At 51.2% G+C, this 19,011-nt stretch overlaps 1 protein-coding gene across 4 annotated transcripts in view; it reads right to left on the bottom strand.

Annotated features, from left to right (window-relative positions):
- FGD5 (FYVE, RhoGEF and PH domain containing 5) overlaps positions 1 to 19,011 on the bottom strand; it is a 116,613-nt gene that overhangs the window by 7,927 nt on the left and 89,675 nt on the right. For all 4 annotated transcript variants that reach the window (XM_027093682.1, XM_027093685.1, XM_027093684.1 and 1 more), the window contains 8 exons: positions 13,614 to 13,685; positions 12,025 to 12,093; positions 8,186 to 8,269; positions 6,588 to 6,667; positions 4,256 to 4,355; positions 3,802 to 3,939; positions 2,651 to 2,780; positions 1,775 to 1,905 (listed from right to left, as the gene is read on the bottom strand). In XM_027093682.1, the coding sequence (XP_026949483.1) occupies positions 1,775 to 1,905; positions 2,651 to 2,780; positions 3,802 to 3,939; positions 4,256 to 4,355; positions 6,588 to 6,667; positions 8,186 to 8,269; positions 12,025 to 12,093; positions 13,614 to 13,685 (804 nt within the window). The remainder of the gene's footprint in view (positions 1 to 1,774; positions 1,906 to 2,650; positions 2,781 to 3,801; positions 3,940 to 4,255; positions 4,356 to 6,587; positions 6,668 to 8,185; positions 8,270 to 12,024; positions 12,094 to 13,613; positions 13,686 to 19,011) is intronic.

Genomic DNA, 19,011 nt, shown 5'->3' with positions numbered 1-19,011 from the left:
ACAGGTGGGGAAACTGAGGCCTAGAGGAATGGAGGGATCTACCAAAGGTCAAATCCTGACTTAGTTGAAGAGAGGGTAAGAACTCAGATCTCTCAGCAAATGCTCTGAAGGTCAGCTAACTTCAGTGTAGGGAGAGGAAGCTACAACCAGCCGGGTGTTTTGAGAAGTACCAGGAAAGGAACCTGCCCCTCTCCGGGTCCTAGGACTTCTAACACCAGACTCGACTTCTCTCCCCACACTTGACCTGCTGGACCAGCTCCAGAGTGAGAAAGGCAGAATGTACAGAACACATCAGGGAAACCGACTCTGCGGTCTCCCTCCCTGACAGATGCTCCAGAGGCAGCATTCCTGCAGACCTTCCCATGGGAAGCAGATCTCACTGCTAAGGTGGAGCTCCTGGGGGAAGAGGAGAGGGCGGAGAGGGACGGGCGCCCATTTCTTCTGGGGCTGCTGCAGAGCCCACGGTGTAGTCTTTGCTGAATAACAAAAAGGTTGTCACTTTGGGCAAAAACTGCCAACCTGGCTGGGGCAGATCCACACAGCACCAGGATCACAGTGCCCGGATACCCAAAGAGTGAGAACGGTTCTCGAACTCTGCACCCACAGAACACTCAGGTTCTATGAGCTCAGCTCATGCAGACACCACAGTGTGAGTGAGAAGGTGATCTTTTCTCAATTTGTGGAAAGGGACTAGTTAAATAAATGATGAGACAGCCACACAATGCAAGAAGTGTGAGATTTATGTGTATGAACTACTGTGAAATAATAATACTGAAGATAAATTAACTGGAAGAAATGTACAGAGGACCCAGTATATCATCTTTTGGGTAAAAAAAAAGGACCTATGATCGTCTATCTTTATTATGTATATGCACAAAAATTTCTGGAAGGGTCCATAAGAAACTTGATGGTGGTTACCTTTGAGGGGTGGGACTGAAGGAGTCTGGGGAGGGAGAGAAACTCACTTTTTATCATATAGTCTTCTGTGTTGTGAAAAAATTTTTATCGCCTATGTGTTATTTACAAGATTTTTAAAATGCAAAAGGAATTAAGTTAATGGACAGAACTGTACTCATTTAAAATTTGCATCCCCAACACTTTTTTATTACCACCTGCTACTCAATAATGAATATTAATGAAAAAACTTGGAAACAGCTGATCACTCTTCTTTTGACAGCATGTATATTCATGGCACACATTTGTTTGTGGTTGTGATTAGAATACAGACATGTAATCTGGTCCTGTTTCCAGAATGGAATGTAGTTTAGCTAATTCTGAGGTTTCCTGCAAAGAGCCCCACGACCCTTAGGAGGCTCACCACCTGAGCCCGTGTGGGACCCCCAGGGTGAGTGAATGGTGCAAAGCTCGGGGGCGGGGGGAGGGGGCAGGGAAGGGCTGACGGGGGAGACCTGAGCCAGGACAAACAGCTTTAGACCCAAGTGCCCGGGTGATCTGTGCAGTAACCCTGGGGACTAGGTCTAGGCTGCGGGGACAGGTGCAGAGAAGGATGGGAGAGATGTCTCCTAGCACCACCTACAACCACTTGGGCTCCTGTCCTCTGTAACCAACAGGTGTCTTCTCGGTCACCCAGGAGACGGGCCTGTGCTTCAGGGCTGCCTTTGTTAGCGTGAGTCAGGACACCTCCCATTAGGGATCCTCTTTGTCCTGAAGAGCCTGGTCCAGCTTGGGTGGGGGGTCCGTCCCTGTCCACTGAGAAGGACCGAGAAACGTCTCAATCCCCAGCCTCCCATGTAGGTAGCCCCACCTGCCTCACCTCGGTCAGTGCCGAAGGGACTTTTTTCTGCTTCTTGAAGGCTGAGGGGTTGATGCTCTGGAAGACGGATGAGAAGGCGCTACTCGAGAAGCGGGTGGAGGACAGGGGGAAGCTCATGCTCACGGGCCGCCCTACATCAAGACAAGCGCCGGAAAGGGAGGTGAGAGTCCACGCGGATGGGCACAGAAGCCACGTGTCTGTGAAATCTGGGCTCCCGTCCCTCCCAAGATGGGACCCAGCCTCACTGGGGCGGTTCAGCGTGACTAGGAAGACGGGGACAGCCCCCTCTGCTAACACAAAGGCGGGGCTGGGGGCAGGCCTTCCCTGAGTGCTGGCTAGCCCCTCTTCTCCAAGTCTCCATGAGGCTGGGCTGTCCTCTCCCATGGCCTCAGGTGGCCCTGGGGGGTGGGGGAGGGGGAGTCTGGTTTTAGGCCCAGGATCCACCTGCTTTCCTTCCAGCTGACCCTGCTCTGCCGAAGCCTGTCCCCTGAGCAAGGGCTCTCACAGGCCAGCTCAGCTGCCTCGGGCTCCTTTACTGGAGGACCCTCAGCCCCTCCGCGACCATGACGCCTCTGCTCTCCATCTCGTCATCCTTACTGCAAAAAGGCCCCACAGAACACAGGCCTGCAGAGAGGGCCGCTACGCAGAGCAGACGTGAGCGCCGGCCAACCGTCCTCGCCACAGACGCGTGGACCCAGCGTTTCCCAAACTTAGCTGTCCATGGAACCCTTCCCCTGGGTGCACCTATGCACCTTCTACAGAACCAACGTTTGCGGAAATGGTTTCCTCCTTGAGGGCTGCTTTTGTTCAGAGCCTCCCCAGGAAGGTGGCTGGGAGAAGCCACGTGGGGAAGAAAGGGAGGGTGGTCCCCGGTACCTCTCATCAGGCCTGGGATGTCCCCGCCCCTCTTCTTCAGCTCCCCGTAGCAGCCGTCACACACCTTGGCCATGCGGTCCTTGAGGTACTTCAGAGGGTACTTGTTCCTTGAGCAGTTCCGGCAGACGATCTGGTGGGGTGATGCATGTCAGAGGGTCTCACCCTCCCAGCACGCACACAGCGACGCGTCCGCGCCCCCTGCCCACTCGCTCCCACCTCCTCCAGGGCCCCGTGCTCTGAGCACAGTAATTATGTTTCTGTGCAGGTGCTTATCTGTTTTTCTTTTCTAAAAATTTCTAAAATACATAACATTATTTTAGTTTCAGGTGTACAATGTAATGATTCAATATACATATATACAGTGGGCCCTCCATGTCTGTGGCTTCCATATCCCTGGATTCAACCAACTGTGGATCAAAAACATTAAAAATATTCCAGAAAATTTCAAAAGCAAAATGTGAATTTGCCGTGTGCTGGCCACTGTTTACACGGAATTCATGCTATGTTTATAACTATTCACATAGCATTTACACCGTATTAGGCGTTATAAGCGATCTAGAGGTGATTTAAAGTATACGGGAGGATGTGCGTAGGTTATATGCAGCTACTACACCATTTTACGTAAGGGGCTTGAGCATCCTCGGATTTTGGTAGCCACGGGGATCCTAGGATCCTAGAACCAACCCCCTGTGGATATCAAGGGAGACTGTACGATGAAATGCTCACCACAATGTCCAGCTAGCATCCATCTACCACATACAGTTACAATTTTCTTTTCTTGCATGAGAACTTTTAAGATCTACTCTCTTAGCAAGTTTCAAACATACACTACACTTTTGCTAACTATCATCACCATGCTGTAAAGCTGATCTGTTTTTCTGATGAGCCCGTGCCCTTAACCGTGACAGGATGCTTTTCATCCCAGGAAAACCACCACATCCGCTACGACTTCCTTTTGAGAGCTTGCTGGTGTAGTGGGATGGGCCTGGGATCTGGAGTCCTGGTGGGAGGGTATCAGTAAAAGGGGAATTAACTTCACAGGGTTGGTGTGAACATGCCCCACTCTGGGCCCGACACGCAGCAGCTGCTGGACGCCCCCCGGTCCCCACCCAACGCTGCCGCCACGCCCACGGCCCCCGACGGGGACTCACCTTGCCGCAGGCGTGACAGTGGTGGCGCCTCAGGGTGAGGGAGAAGTCACAGCCACAGTTCATGCACATCATCACGTGTGTGACAGGCACTAGGGTCGGGGGCCTCTCCCCCAGGCTGACCCCCAGCCTCTCCCGTATCTGGAACAGCGGAATCGGACAAGCAGTGGGGTCAGGAGACCAACTGGATGGACACCCCCCTACCCCGTACGGGGTGTGCACGTGTGTGGGCGGGGTGGACTCCTCTTCTACAGGCTCCCCTGCAACCCCCAGGGAGCTGACCTCAGTTACAAACGGAGCCGTAGGTGCCAGGCTCTGGGCTGCACAGTGATTATCCTGAGCCGGGCACAGGGAGGACCCAGGGCCCTGATGGAAGGAGATGCGAGGCCTCGTGGGTGTGCAGGGGCCCCAGGGAAACCCAGGTCTGTGAGACGGGTGCCCCAGAAACCCCGCTCACCTCCACGCTATGCTGGAAGGCAGCCAGAGCCTGGGCCTTGGAGTCCTCAGGGAGGGCTCTGCTCAGACAGCTGTGCCACTCGTCCCTCTCTGCACAGGAGCTGTGGGCATGAGCTGGAGTGAGCGAGGGGTGCACGAGGGCTCTGCCTTCTGCCCTCTGGGGGTGGACCACGCCCTGGTGGCCCCGCCCCTCCCCCACACCAGAGCCTCTCTCCCCCACGCCTGAAACCCCACTGGCCAGCCCAGCCACCTGCCAGACGGGCCAAGGCTTGCACCGCGGCACCTCTGCTTCCGAGCAGGCGGCCCCAAATGTTACTTGTATTCGGGCTCTGCCCGTAACAAGGGAACATCCAACACTGCTCCTCTAACTCCCAGGGCTGTTGTAGGGACCAAATGACACGTGTGGTGTGGAGGACTCTGTCGAGGACACAGCACCGTGCAAAAGCAAGGGGTCCCACACTTTAGGGGGGCAGGCTGGCAGGGGGATGAGGGCCAGGTACCACTGCGAGGGTGGGTGGATAAATGCTGGCAACGGTCACCGTCCCACTCTCTCCATCTTCCTCCTCAGTTTCCCACACAACTTCCCACTCACTCATCCAAAACGAAGACTTCCCATCCCTGCTCCGAGCCTGGCGGGGTCTCCTGAGTGGTGAGAGCCACACCTGGCCTGAGCTGCCCCAGAGCAGCTTCAGAGTGGAAATTCTCACAGAGCCCCCTAGATGTCATTCCCACCCCGTACTAAGTGTGTGGACTCAAACTAGAAGAAGGGACCGGTTTGGCCTGGAAGGGAGGGTGGTGGGCAGCCAGATGCCACATCCCTAAAAGGAGATGCATGAGTCCCCTGGAAGCTTCAGCATGAAGTATCTGGGGCTAGCAGGAAGGTGACTGGCCTGACAGTGACAGTGGCTCCTTGAGGCCACTGGCCAAAGGGCAGTGCCTCTGCCTAGGAGAGACAGGCAGCCCCACCTGAAGCGCTAAGCATGGCTTGTCACTACCCTCACTTCACGGTTGGGCAAAATGAAACCACACCCTGGGCCTCCTCATGCCCCTGATTTTACCTAGAGATAAGGAGAGGAGAGGCCATGGAAACCCACCCAGGCATCACCTCCTCCAGGAAGCCTTCCCTCACTTCCCCAGATGGAGGGGTCACTCCTTAGAATTTCCAAGGCTACTTTTTCCCCCTCAGGCAGTAGATAGTAGTGGAGAAGTGCTCTGGCTCACACAGTCCTGCGTTTGAACACCAGTTCTGCCTCACATGGATGTGGAACCCCTCTCTAGGCCTCAACTCCCTGCACATGGGAGGAGCTGCAGGCCCCACCTCCGAGGGTGGTGCTGAGGATCCGAGGAAGCGCCTGACACCTGGCAGGTGCCCAGTGTATGTCACCTTTGTCATCACTACTATTACAGCAGTTATGCTCTGCTAGGTCATAACTTTCCAACCTGTAAAGTGGGCTCTTCTGAGCAAACCAAGGCTTAGACAGTTTGTATCCTCAGCACAGGACTGGGCACTGAGGACGGGAAAGCGCATCTGTGACAGAGCGTGTGCGTCAGGCCGGAAGTCCCATCCCACACCCAGAACCACGCCCACAAAGGGACCTGCTGCCGCCCGGGTCACACGCTGGCTGGGAGGGAAGACACTCCAACCTGGGGAACTCTGTACCCCTACTCTGCCCAGAGAGGCCCCTGGCAGGAGCCCCCGCTCCCTGGTTTCTGAGCCCCTCCTCCGCACCCTGGCTTGACCTGGCATTGCCCCGAAAGAGGGAGGGGGGAGCCCTTTCTCTGCCAGAAGCCAGCGAGGAGGGGTCCCCGGGGCAGAGCTCGAGGGCCTAAAGAAAACAGCCATCTCTGATAGAAAGGCCTTACCCCCAAACAGGGAAAGTAAAATGATGAATGCTCACTCCTTATTTTTCTCTTGCTCTCCAGACCTGGAAGCCTAAACGCAGACCATTTTGTAAACTAAGGTGCACTACGCACTTTTCATTGGCTGTAACTTTTCTTACTGCTGCAAAGACCCAATAATCCTTAGGGTTTTACAACGATGAGATATTTTTATATTTAAGCAACGGGCTCTGGAAACCCCCGAGATTCTATGTAAAGTTTTATGTGTATGCTCATTTTTTTTTCTGGGGAGAGAAGCCATAGTTTTACCAGATTCTCCAAGAGGTCTGTGATCCCCAAAAGGACAAGAAATAATGAAAAGACAAAAGTCCTTTACCCAAAAGGATACCGAAATAAAAATGACAACACTTCCAGCACCTGTGATTCCAAATGTTCCCACCAGCAAAATCCTGCCCCTTCTGCCCCAGACCGTCCCTCCTCTCCCCTCCTCCTACCTTGCAGACAGGGTCAGGCAGGACTCGGAAGTCTCGATCTTCAGGGCATAGGGCACTTTCTCCATCACAGGGCGGCTGACCTGGAAACCAACAGCGGCCCCTCAGGATGGGGGCAGGAGGGGTTCTGCCACTGCCCCACTCTGAGCCTGAGTTTCCTCATTGTAAAGGGCAAACCTTTCTTACGTGGAAGATGGAGGGGTGTGTGTTTGTGTGTGTGTGTGTGTTTGTGTGTGTTTGTGTGTGTGTGTGCACAGGCGTGCGGTGAGGGCTCGGCTGCCGACTCCAACTCTGTGGCCACCAGCCCACACCCAGGAAGGCTACGAGCATCCCTCTTAGAACCCATCGTTCTGGACAAGTACCTGTCCAGTGGCCACCCTCCCTCACGGCCTCCGTCACAGACTCCTGAGCAGAAGCTTTGGTTCAAAAAGGGAAGCCGCCTCCCAGCTGAACGAGGTGCTTCCCTTCCCCTTCTCCAGGTTAGGAGCCTCAGGAGCGGGAAAGCCCCTGCAGGGCCCCTACAGCATGTTCCCTCCCATCCCTCCGCCCTCCCAAATGACAACCCACACCCAATTCCCCCACTTGAGTGCTCGCCCCTCTGACCCTGTCCCCACGCTGAGCTGGAATTAACTTCCTAAAACTTCCTACTCATTGAGAATCCCCTTCAGCTCCCAACCAGCCCCGTATTCGGGACCCAAGTTACAGCAAGTGAGGTCACAGCTGTGTCACTTTCCCTTCTCTCCAAGCTCACCCATGAGAATGTCCAGCTGGGCTGGCATCTCTCTCACATTTAAGAAATACCTGCCACTTGAATAGGTATTTGCACTCCCATGTACATTATTCACAGCAGCCAAAAGGTGAGGGCAACCCAAGTGTCCATGGATGGATGATGGGTACACAAAGTGTGGTCTACACATACGACGGAGTATTGTTCAGCTTTAAAAAGGAAGGAGATTCTGACACTTGCTATCACATGGATGAGCCTTTAGGACATTATGCTCAGTGAAGTAGGCCAGTCACAAAAGGACAAACATCGCATATGATTCCACTTATATGAGGTCCCCAGAGTAGCTAAATTCACAGAGACAAGAGAGTAGAATGGTGGCTCCCAGCGCCTAGGGGAGGGGGGATGGGGAATTAGTGTTTAATGGGGACAGAGCTTCACACTGGAAAGATGAAAAGAGTTCTGGGGTGGATGGTGGCAGTGGCAGTACAACAACGTGAATGTACTTGATGCTGTCAAATTGTACACTTAAAAATGGTTAATTTATATTATGCATATTTTACCACAATTAAAAAAAACACCTGCTTGTTTCCTCCCTCCAAGCCTTTCCTTATGCATTTCCCTCCTCCTAGGACCCCCTCCTTCTTTCCCTTCCCTATTTGTCCAAATATTATCCACTCTAAGGGACTCAGCTCCCCCACCCAGGAGGCCTCCCTCAGCCTCACTCTCCCTGGACTACCTACAACAGAATCCTGCTGTAACTCACAACCCAGGCTCCCTCACCTCCGCTGGTCTGTGAGCTCCACAAGCAGGGCTGTGTCTCTGCCTCCCCTGGGGTCCCCCCGCCCACCCCAGGGCACCCACCCCAGGTATCTACCTTCATGCTGGCCACCGCCAATGCGTTCTTCAGCCGGTACTTCCCATCCTTCTGGGGATACGTGTACAGGAGCACATCACTCATCTGGGGAGAGGGGAACCCCATCAGACATGTCTTGGCCCCAGAAGGCTGTGCTGGGTGTGTCCTGGAGCATCACTGAGCAGAGGCATCTTGCATTCCCCGTGACCCACACAGGAGAGCAAAACCACTCTGGAGTGAAACAGGACACCCTTCCCCACAATTCCACTCTGACACAGACACCCAGGAGGAACAAATGCAGATGCCCACAAAAAGTCAGGTATGGGGGGGTTTCCCTGGTGGAGCAGTGGTTGGGGGTCCGCCTGCCAATGCAGCGGACATGGGTAAGTGCTCCGGTCTGGGAGGATCCCACACGCCGCAGAGCGGCTGGGTCCGTGGGCTGTGGCCACTGAGCCTGCACATCCGGAGCCTGTGCTCCACAGCGGGAGAGGCCGCAGCGGTGAGAGGACCGCGTACCACAAAAAAAAAAAAAAAAAAAAAGTCAGGTATGGGAATGTTCCTAGAGGCTTATTCATAACAGCCCCAAAAGCAAACAACCCAAACGTCCATCAACAGGTGACTAGACACAGAAACTGTGATTCATCCACACCTCACAGCCACACAGTAACCACAGAGCAGACAGATACATGCCTGATGACAGGGTTCAACCTCCAACACATGCCAGGGAAAGAAGCCAGACTCTGGAGTACATGCTGCTTCATAACATTTATATGAAGCTCCAGAGCAGGCAAAACTAATCTATACTGATGGAAACAAGGCCAGTGGTTGCCGGGGGTGGGGGTGGGGGAAGGTGCCTGACAAGGGGCACAGGGCAACTTTCTGGGGGCTGGATATGTTCTGTACCTTGACCCAGGTGGTGGTCACACGATGATATACAATTGTCAACACATACTAACACGTACACTTAAAATTGATGCATTTAACTCTATATAAATTAAGCCTCAGGGACTTCCCTGGTGGTCCAGTGGTAAAGAAGCCACCTTCCAATGCAGGGGACACAGGTTCAACTCCTGTTCGGGGAACTAAGATCCCACATGCCGTGGGGCAACTAAGCCCGTGCGCCACAACTACTGAGCCCACGCGCCTCAACTAGAGAGAAGCCCGCACAACTAGAGAGAAGCCCACGCGCTGCAATGGAAGATCACGCATGCCGCAACAAAGATTCCACGTGTCGCAACTAAGACTCAACACAGCCAAAAATAAAAATAAATAAATATTTAAAATTAATTAATTAAGCCTCTACCAAGCAAAGTGAAGGAAGGAAGGGAGGGAAGGGGGAAGCTCCTTGGGGACAGGGAGCTGGTGTGTTCTATTCACTGCCGTACCTCCAGCAGTGCAGTAGGTGCTCAATTCATATTTGTTGAATGAACAACTGAAGCTTCCTGCCCTGAAGAAGGGCAGAGATGAAGAAACATAAGGAAAGTCACTTCTCCTCCGGAGAGAGTGCTTCTGTTTGGCTAAAAGTTTACAGCTTGAAGAGCCGATGTCACGCTCTGGGTGGGGCTTTGGGCCGTCAGTCCTGACCCTGCTCTGCAGCAGCTCTGTGAATTTGGACAAGCCGTTGCCCTCTCTGAGCCTCAGCCTCCTCACCTGCCAAGCGGAGGACATCCCTACCCCCACATCACTACAAACATTGAGAGTGGTCCCCAGTGAGCCCCTATGCGTGGGAGCCAAGGCAGACTAGGGGTGTCCTGAGGATAGAACAGGACAAGGCATCTCGGGGTCTGAAATGGAGCAAGAACTCAGGATTTACACTCCTCTCCCTGCAGACAGAGTCTGCTGAGGGGACAGAATGGGTGAGTTTTCCTGCCACCAGCTCTCCTGGCGCTTCTGGCCAGGGTGGTGCGGGAGACCCGGCCTGGGCACTGAGCTGCTGTGTGACCTCAGGCAAACCCTTCCTCTCTCTGGGCCTCACTGTCTAAACAGAGTTGGAATAGACCAGGGTTGGCAATTTTTTCGTAAAAGGCCAGATAGTAAATATTTCAGTTTTTGTGGGCCAGATGGTCTCTGTCGCAACTGCTCAACTCAGCTGCTACAGCCTAAAAGCAGCCACCGACAATCATAAAAGAATGCGTGAGGCTGCGTTCCAATAGAGCTTTCTGAACAAAACAGGCAGCAGGCCGACCCCTGGGTCAGAGGAACCTTCAAAGCCCCTTCTGGCTCTGTTCTTCTAACACTGACAAGAACTACTGGGCATTCCACATGCACTCCTGGGCAGGCCAGGTGCTGGGCTAAGCCCCCGGAATGATCTCAATTCATCCCCCAGCAATTCCCTCAGGCAGGTGCTGTTATTATCATCCCCATTTCACAGAAGGAGAAACCGAGGCACAGACTGGCTAGACAACCTCCCAGGATCACAAAGCTCATCAGCGGCAGAGCCAGGGTCATGAGTAAATGAGGGTGCCTCCAAGTGTGTGCAGGGTAGTGTGTTGGTGGTGGTCACACCCCGCCCACCATGGGGAACCCTCCTGTGTCACTACCACAGCAGTTCCAGCCTCCCTGCGGCTGCCCCTGGAGCCCCTGTTGCCATGGCAACGCCACGAGCACCCAGGGCTCTATGAGTGGTCCAGGACCACGCTGCCTGCCTTGCACTGCAGCACCAGTCAGCCAGAGGGAGGGGTTCTCACGGGAGGTGACAGGTGGCTGCGAGGAGGGAACAGAGGGAGAAGAGCCTCTAAGCTCAGCGCCCCTTGTGCTCTATGAGGAGTGGAGTGACCCACCGAGGTCGGGCTGGGGCCTTGGGACACGTGCCACAGAGGCTCCCCAAACCCTGATGGGCAGCCGCAGACGTGCCGCTTCGGTCAGGCTCAGGATTCCCCTGCTCAGGACCATGAGCCCTCTCTGGAATTCAGTCCCCAAGTGGCAGAGGGTCTATCTGAGGCCTGGTGTAGACCCAGCTCGTGAGTGGAAGACCCCATCTGCAGCCAATGACTCCACGAGACTCACAGAGGTCCTCCAGACACACCACGCTCCTCCCGCCTCTACGTTTGCCCATGCTGTTCCCACTCCTCCAATGCCCTTTCTTTGTCGGCCTGTTCCTACACACTGACTCAGAGCCTCTCTCCTTTTACTCTGCACACAATTGTAACAAAGTGTAAGGAGACTGTTAGGGCAGCCACAACTGACAGTAACAAGAGATGACAGCTAACGGCGAAGGAGCAGAGAGAAAAATTACATCCAGCAGAGAGAAGAACTTAAAAGGCAAAACTACTTGCGGGGCGGGGTGGGGGGGCATGGGCTGGGTCTCAGGACTGGGGCAAAGAGCTGCTTGTAGCTCAGTAGCCACTGAGGTTGATGTTACTATACCCCAGGCCTGGACACTCCCTGGTGTTCCAGACTGTGGCGGTAAATCATCAAAAATGTTACGTATATCCCATCCTGTGCACAGTGGAGAAAGGGCTGGGCTCGGGTCAGAACCCTGGTTCCGTTCTGGACCTCTGCCACCAACCTGCAGGGAGATCCGGCCAAGTCAACCCTCCTTTCTGGATCTCAGTTTTCTCGCTTGTTAGATAAGGCAGTTGAACAGCTATTCCCGGTTTAAGAACTTCTTGGTTTTAGGATGGGCACCTGGGTAGTTAAATTTTGGCAACATTCCCCTCAAAATCGTTCAAGTAATACATTAGGGATGGATTGTAAAGCCCTCAGCTTTCTGGAAAGCTCGGCTATTCAGAATGATCCGCACCCTAAGGATTAGGCTCTGGTCTAGTCTCCCCTTTGCTTGCAGCTGTCCTTGAGTACTGCCCCAGAACACTTTACAGAACGTGACAGTCCTGGGGCCTGGATGGGGGCCAGGTACTTACCAGAAACAGGTGTCGGGGGCGTCTGTTTTTCCCTGTTACTTTCATCAGTGTCCCTTCTTTCAGAAACTCCTGTGGGGAGAGAAGCAGACCTCCGTGGTCAGGCTGACACCCCCCTATGTCCTGGAGAAGGGTGGGGGGAGGCCCTTTAGTGGGAAACAAATTACGGCACCTCCCAGAGTACCAGAGAGCAACTCGTGGGAGAATTCCCAGCTTAGGAGACGTGCCCCGTGTTTGGTGGAGCAGCTCTGCGGACAGGCACCTGGCCTTTCAGGAGCATCCACCTTGAATTACACCAACCCCAGACACTGTTCCAGCCACAGAGTGGTCCAGACAATGACTCGCTTGCTGGTTCGCTACCACAAGGGGTCCAATTGGAACAGAGCCTTTGAAAGTTTGCTAAAATGGCTGAAGACCTGTGAACAGTTGCTACAGCCCCCTCAATTCTGGAGGATACAAATAGATGTTTAATAAATATTCACTAAACTGATGACTCGGGCCAAAACATTAGGTGTGACTTTACACCTAAGTGCAATCTCTCATTCTTTGTTCCTTGTCCTTCATGGACTGGAACAGGTAATAAACATATTTTTGACTATTCTTGAGCTGAGTTTTTTTTTTTTTTGCGGTACGTGGGCCTCTCACTGTTGTGGCCTCTCCCGTTGCAGAGCACAGGCTCCGGACGCGCAGGCTCAGCAGCCATGGCTCACAGGCCCAGCCGCTCCGCGGCATGTGGGATCTTCCCGGACTGGGGCATGAACCCGCGTCCCCTGCATCGGCAGGCGGACTCTCAACCGCTGCGCCACCAGGGAAGCCCTTGAGCTGAGTTTTATGTTTTCCATTTGGAAGCTTAAAGTGGATAAATTTGTCTCTTAAAAAATGTTATTTCTAAATTTATTTATTTATTTTTATCTGCACTGGGTCTTCTCTGCTGTACACAGGCTTTCTCTAGTTGCGGCGAGCGGGGGCTGCTCTTTGTTGTGGTGCATAAGCTTCTCACTGCGGTGGCTTTTGTTGTTGCAGAGCATGGGCTCTAGGTGCACGGGCTTCAGTAGTTGCAGCACACAGGCTCAGTAGTTGTGGCTTGCGGGCTCTAGAGCGCAGGCTCAGTAGTTGTGGCACACGGGCTTAGTTGCTCCGTGGCACGTGACATCTTCCCAGACCCGGGTTTGAACCCGTGTCCCCTGCATTGGCAGGCAGATTCTTAACCACTGCGCCACCAGGGGAATCCCCAAAAATGTTACTTTTAAAATGCTTTGTTGGGGTTCCTGAGAGATGGTTTCCCTGATTTCCCAGCAACTGGACTAAACTAAGAATACTGGTGTCTCTTTTTCTCAGAGGGACACGGAACCCAAATGGCACTGTTTCTTTAAAGGCCCTGAAAGCGGGAAAAGCCCAGGGGAGGCAGCTGGGGGGCCTGGGGAGCCCAGCAGAGCCCTTGCCCTCCCCCCACCCTCCTGGGTGAAAGGCACCTGCAGCCAGGCCTGCCTGGGGCCAGCCCAGCTGAACAATGGGGCTTATCAAGGCCTCGCCTGCCTGCCGGGCTGCCCCTTGCCCTTGCCCTTGCCCTTGGCAGCAGTGGTGGCACTCACCCTTCCTGGCTGGAGGAGATCCCCTTGGCCCCGAACGCTGTGCTCGATGTGGACCAGCTTCTGTAGGTTTTCCTGCGGGCGGGAGCAGGGCGAGGGGGAGATGGTCAGGACGCCTCATCTCCTCTGTAAGGACTGGCATTGTTTCCACTTCAAAGAAGGAAATGCAGCCCAGAAGGGACTTGCTTCCAATCTGACCTCCTGTCGGTGGCAGGACCAGGAGTTGAGCCTGGGTCTGCAGGATGCCACCTGTGTGGACTGCCTACAAGCAGGCTAGTCTCTCTGGGCCTGGGGTCTGACACTGCCATCTTTCTGCAGGCCGTGGAGATGGTCACGTGGCCTCACTGTGCCGTCCGATACCTGTTTGTCTCCCGGCCTCTGCTCCTACTCTAGCCTGTGTCCCCTGTAACGCCTGGAGCATCCGGACCTCAATAACCCAGACGTGACAGATGTCCAAGGCCGGACTGGCTCTGTGGGCTTGTGTCCTTTGTGGGGGTGGGGGGCGGGCAGGGCCTGAGAGAGAATAACGAAAAAACCGTAGCACCTGTGGAGGAAATGCTCTGTACTCCCTCAAGAAAAACAAGTGTGCCGGGAGCTCCCTGTCGGTCCCTCACTGGGAATCCACAATACGTAAGGTGACATGCCCCCCAGGCCTATGCACACCATCCCGTAAAATGAGAAATGACAAGCACCTAACCCATGGGGCACATGCCCCTTAACCTTTTGCAGGGTTGTTTCTAAAGCCAATGAACAAGGTGAAAATTGTGTGTAGAGAAACTGTCTTGAATTTCAGGCCTTGACACTGTCCCCAGTTTAGGGCATAAAATCCTACCCATTAGAAATGTATATAAGTTGTTCCACTTCTGCTTATCATGTAGGAGCTGCAAGGAAACCATGCCCCCAACCTAACAGGGAGAAAAAGCCATATCATCTGCAAAAGCATAACTCTTCTTATGCCTATGGGAGAGGTGGGGTCCCAAGGCCACTGGGTGAACTGAGTCCCAAAGACGGACCACAGCCCCACCATGGAAACACAAGAGGAACGAGCTATTCTGCCTTTGGCAACACATGGGGGAGGAGGTGGTCGGCATAAAAAAGGTGAGAAGAAAGCAGCTAAAATGTTGATAGATTCTTTTTTTTTTTTTTTTTTTGTGGTACGTGGGCCTCTCACTGCTGTGGCCTCTCCCATTGCGGAGCACAGGCTCCAGACGCGCAGGCCCAGTGGCCACGGCTCACGGGCCCAGGTGCTCTGCGGCATGTGGGATCTTCCCGGACCGGGGCACGAACCCGTGTCCCCTGCATCGGCAGGCGGACTCTCAACCACTGCGCCACCAGGGAAGCCCTGTTGATAGATTCTTAAAGGTCAGGTGTGGGCTGGTGGGACAGCTCAGAATAACAGGGAGCCCCAGACACAAGGGGCATCTGCAGTCACTTGCAAGCTCTTTTCCAGGAGTTTCTGCCAGATACTTACAAGGAAGACTGGGGCCAGAGAGAACCCCCTCTTGGTGGTGAAGGCAAGCAGGCTACCACTGGGGGCTGGAATAAAACCCTGCCCACTTCCACAGGCCCCTCTCTGGTACAAAACCCTTCAGTCACTGGGGGAGGTGGGGCAACCCTCCCACTCCCAGAGCCCAGGCAAAGAGCCGCCCACTGCTTCTGGGGAAAGGGCAGAAGCAAAAGATATCTGTTCCAAGAAGAGGTGGGTAACCTCTCAGGCCCAGGATTGTGCACCAACACAAAGCAGAAACCTGTCAAAGACCCGCCACAGACACACAGCAGAGTTTTGCCACCATGCAGAGGAGGGGCAGGAATGCTGAGAGAGCCTGGCTCACAGGCCCTACTTAAGACTGAGGCTTGTCCAGGAGAGCTGTGACCTATGAGCCTAGCACGGAGTAACAGGAAACAGTGGTCTACCCCTGAGAAGGGGAAGGGGCAAGAACAAGGAGATCTCCAAAGATGGAGCAGGAACATGAGAAAAACTCTCCAGCACCTCAGGCCCAACACACAGCATCAGGTAACAGCAGCCCCCTTCTGGAGGAGCGTGAAGTCTGTGGGGCTCTGAAGGCGAGGATGGTGACAACAAAACCTAAACCCAGCTCAACTACTGACTGGATTGATGCAACTCCCACCCTCGACATGAATGGCATGAGTAAAAAAGAAGCGTGTCCACTTCTGGAGGTAGACACTATTTCCCCCAGTCTCTACAGTTCTTCTACACATAATGTCTGGTATTTGATTAAACATTACGGCAAACACAAAAAACAAGAACAAACCCCAACTCATTTTCAAGAGATAAAGCATTCAAGAAAACCAGAATGTGAGGTGACACAGATGTTGGAGCCATCAGACAGGGACATTAGAATGACTATGATTCATATGTTAAAGGAGCTAGTGGAAAAGGTAGACAGCATGCATGAACAGACGGAAATGTGAAAAATAAGAAATGTGGTATCAGAAATGAAGAATTCCTTTGACAGGCTTAACAGCAAACTGAACACAGCTGAGGAAAGAATGAATGAACTTGGAGACAGGTAAGTTGAGATTCACCAAACTGAAACACAAAGAGAAAATAGAGTGTGGGGGTGGGGAGGAAGAACAGGGCATCCAAGAGAATTTTCCAAAATTAATGAACAACAACAAACCACAGGTCCAGGAAGTTTAAGAATCACAACAGGATAAATGCCACACCCCTCCAAAACACACATACTTAGATATCATAGTCAAACTTCTGAAAGTCAAATGTAAAGGGAAGATCTTGAAGGCAGCTAGTAAAAAAGGGACACTTTACATAAAGAGGATAAATATAAACATTGCAGCAGATTTCTTATCAGAAACTAGGCAGGCCATAAGACAGTGGCATGGCATCTTTGAAGTACTGAAAGAAAATATTGGTCAACCCATATTTCTATACCCAGGAAAAATATTTTTCAAGAAGGAAGGTAAACTGATCAATTAAATAAATGGATGTTGGATGGCAGGAGCCAGGTTTCTCCCTGTTGGAGTGGAAATTTACAGATAAGCCAGGGAAGGAGGCTGGAATGATCCATTTGGTAAGAATCAGAGTTGAAGACATCAGTAAGAACTCATATCTAGCTTAATACAGGTGGTTATATATAGAAATAGCTGTAAATATGAGTATATACACAGGTTGGTATATACACATTACTTTGCTCTTTAGCTAAGAGAATCTAGAAGAAATGATACCCCAATAGCAATGAGCAAACCTGGTGCCCAGATCTTGGTTTCTCATACCATTAACCAATTAAAGGAACCAAGCCTCCTTGGAGAAATAGCTGATTCTAGGACTGGGGCAGGAAATATACAACATGAACCTGGACCATCCAGTAGTGCCAGAAAGTAAGGAAGTGCTCAAAAAATAAATAAACAAAATAAAAATCCCCACCCAAACCCACATCAATGGGGGTATATGAAAGAGGCACAGGAACCAACTGGCCAGGTTCTCAATGGCCAAAGATGGAACAATTTGAGAAATAAAATAAAGTAGATGGGATTAGAACTCAAACATAAAATAAATATACGTGAATTCTTACTGATATAAATAATTTATTTAGAATTAGTGAATACATTAATAAATGAGAGAGAAGAGACAAATCTCCCTTGCAGAAGAATTCCAAATAATTTAGGTAGATACTCTCCTCTCAAGGAGAGGGAGCATTATTCCTCACTCCTTAAATGTGGGCTGTGCATAAGTGACTTTCCTCCAAAGAGTACGGACAGGGCAGGTGGGGGTGGAACTTTACATGGAGAAATCCGACAAACACAACCTTGGCCAGGTGATCACAGTCAACATCAACAGTCATACAACAGGTTGCCAGTATGTACCCTTCATATGCTATGATGAGAACAGTACTTTCTGTGATCTTCCGCCTAAACTACAAACCTAGTCTAATCATGAGAAAAACATCGGACAAATCCCAACAGAGGGCATCCTACACTATAACTGATTGGTATTCTTCAAAACTGTCAAAGTTATCAAAAACAAAGAAAGCCTGAGAAACTGTCACAGTCAAAGGAGCCTAAGGAAACGTGACATCTAAAAGTGACGTGATAAATATCTAAAAATCTTATATGTTCTGGTATACTGTTTAAGTCATAATTCTAGTTATTACTTTAAAATGTATATCTCAGAAATAACTAAATTTCCTTGTCAATTGCATTATTACGAACTTTCATCAAATCTTTAACCGTGGTCATTTTTAAGTCTTTTGTCATTTACAGACAGTTCTGGGTATACTCTGATGCTTTTGCAAAAATGTTCCTATAAAAGGGTTTCATCTTCAAGGAATTCATGGAAAAGACTCTGACAAGTAAAGGTTTCTGGTAACTGACCATACTGCTGAACTGGAAGAGTAAGCATTTTCAGAACTCTAATGGAAAACTGATGAATTCATAAAAGTGCTAACAAAAGATCAAGAATGAAAAAGAAATTAATTACATGGGACTGAGTGAACTGATGAGGATGATTATAATTTTTGTGACTTTCTGTTTGAATAAAAAAAAAATCCCACAAGGACTCAGAGGCAAAAAATATACAAATCAATTTTCACTGCAAAGTAAAAGAGCTGTTACAGTGGAGGATTACTGGACTGAATGTCAATATTATGACATAGTGTGAGTGTGTTTCATGTTCGGTAATTGCAATCATTGTTGCTTGCTTTTGTTGTGGTCACCCATTTACAATGCTTGGTGTCAGTTTATTTATCTCTTGTAAAATAAAATACAGTGTGTGTGAAAAAAAACCCAAAACAAACAAAAAAAATAAAAATAAAAGTGATGCAATATCCTGGATGACAACCTGGAGAAAACATTAGGCAAAAATTAAGCAAATCTGAATGGATTATGGTCTTTAGTTAATAATACTACATCAATATTGGTTCTTTACTGTAACAAATGTACCACGCTAATATAAGATGTTCGTAACAGGGGAAACTGTGGCACGCGTGCGAACTTTCTGTATAATCTTCTCAATGTTTTCTATACATTTAAAACTGTTCCCGAAAAAGCTCTATTCAGAAAGCAGAATGGTGGTAGCCAGGGGCTGGGGAGAGGTGGGGATGGTGGTGTTTCACACTGTGTGTTGGATGGTATGTGGGTCCCATTTTGGATTGGCGGCGTGGTGGGATCTGGCTTTTCCTGGAAACCATACCTCCAGCTATGACCTGTGTGAGGAACTGTGGTAATGGTTTGATGTGAGCATAAACCCCAAACGAACGCTGCCCTCCTCCAAGTAGCCTTCGCTGGTCCTCACAACCAATAAGTACTTTCCAGATTCTACTGAAGGCCATCTAGATTCATGGAAGACTTTGCAAAAAGGGGTTCTGGCACCATCAAACATATTTTAATAGGATCACTCTGGCTGCCAGATGGAGAATGGAATGGC

This window comes from Aethalodelphis obliquidens, unplaced genomic scaffold (assembly GCF_003676395.1).
Source record: "Aethalodelphis obliquidens isolate GAN/ISIS:26980383/991018 unplaced genomic scaffold, ASM367639v1 scaffold86, whole genome shotgun sequence".
In the NCBI taxonomy this organism is placed as follows: domain Eukaryota; kingdom Metazoa; phylum Chordata; class Mammalia; order Artiodactyla; family Delphinidae; genus Aethalodelphis; species Aethalodelphis obliquidens.
The sequence above is the reverse complement of the archived record's forward strand: the minus strand, read 5'-3'. Positions and strand labels throughout refer to the sequence as shown.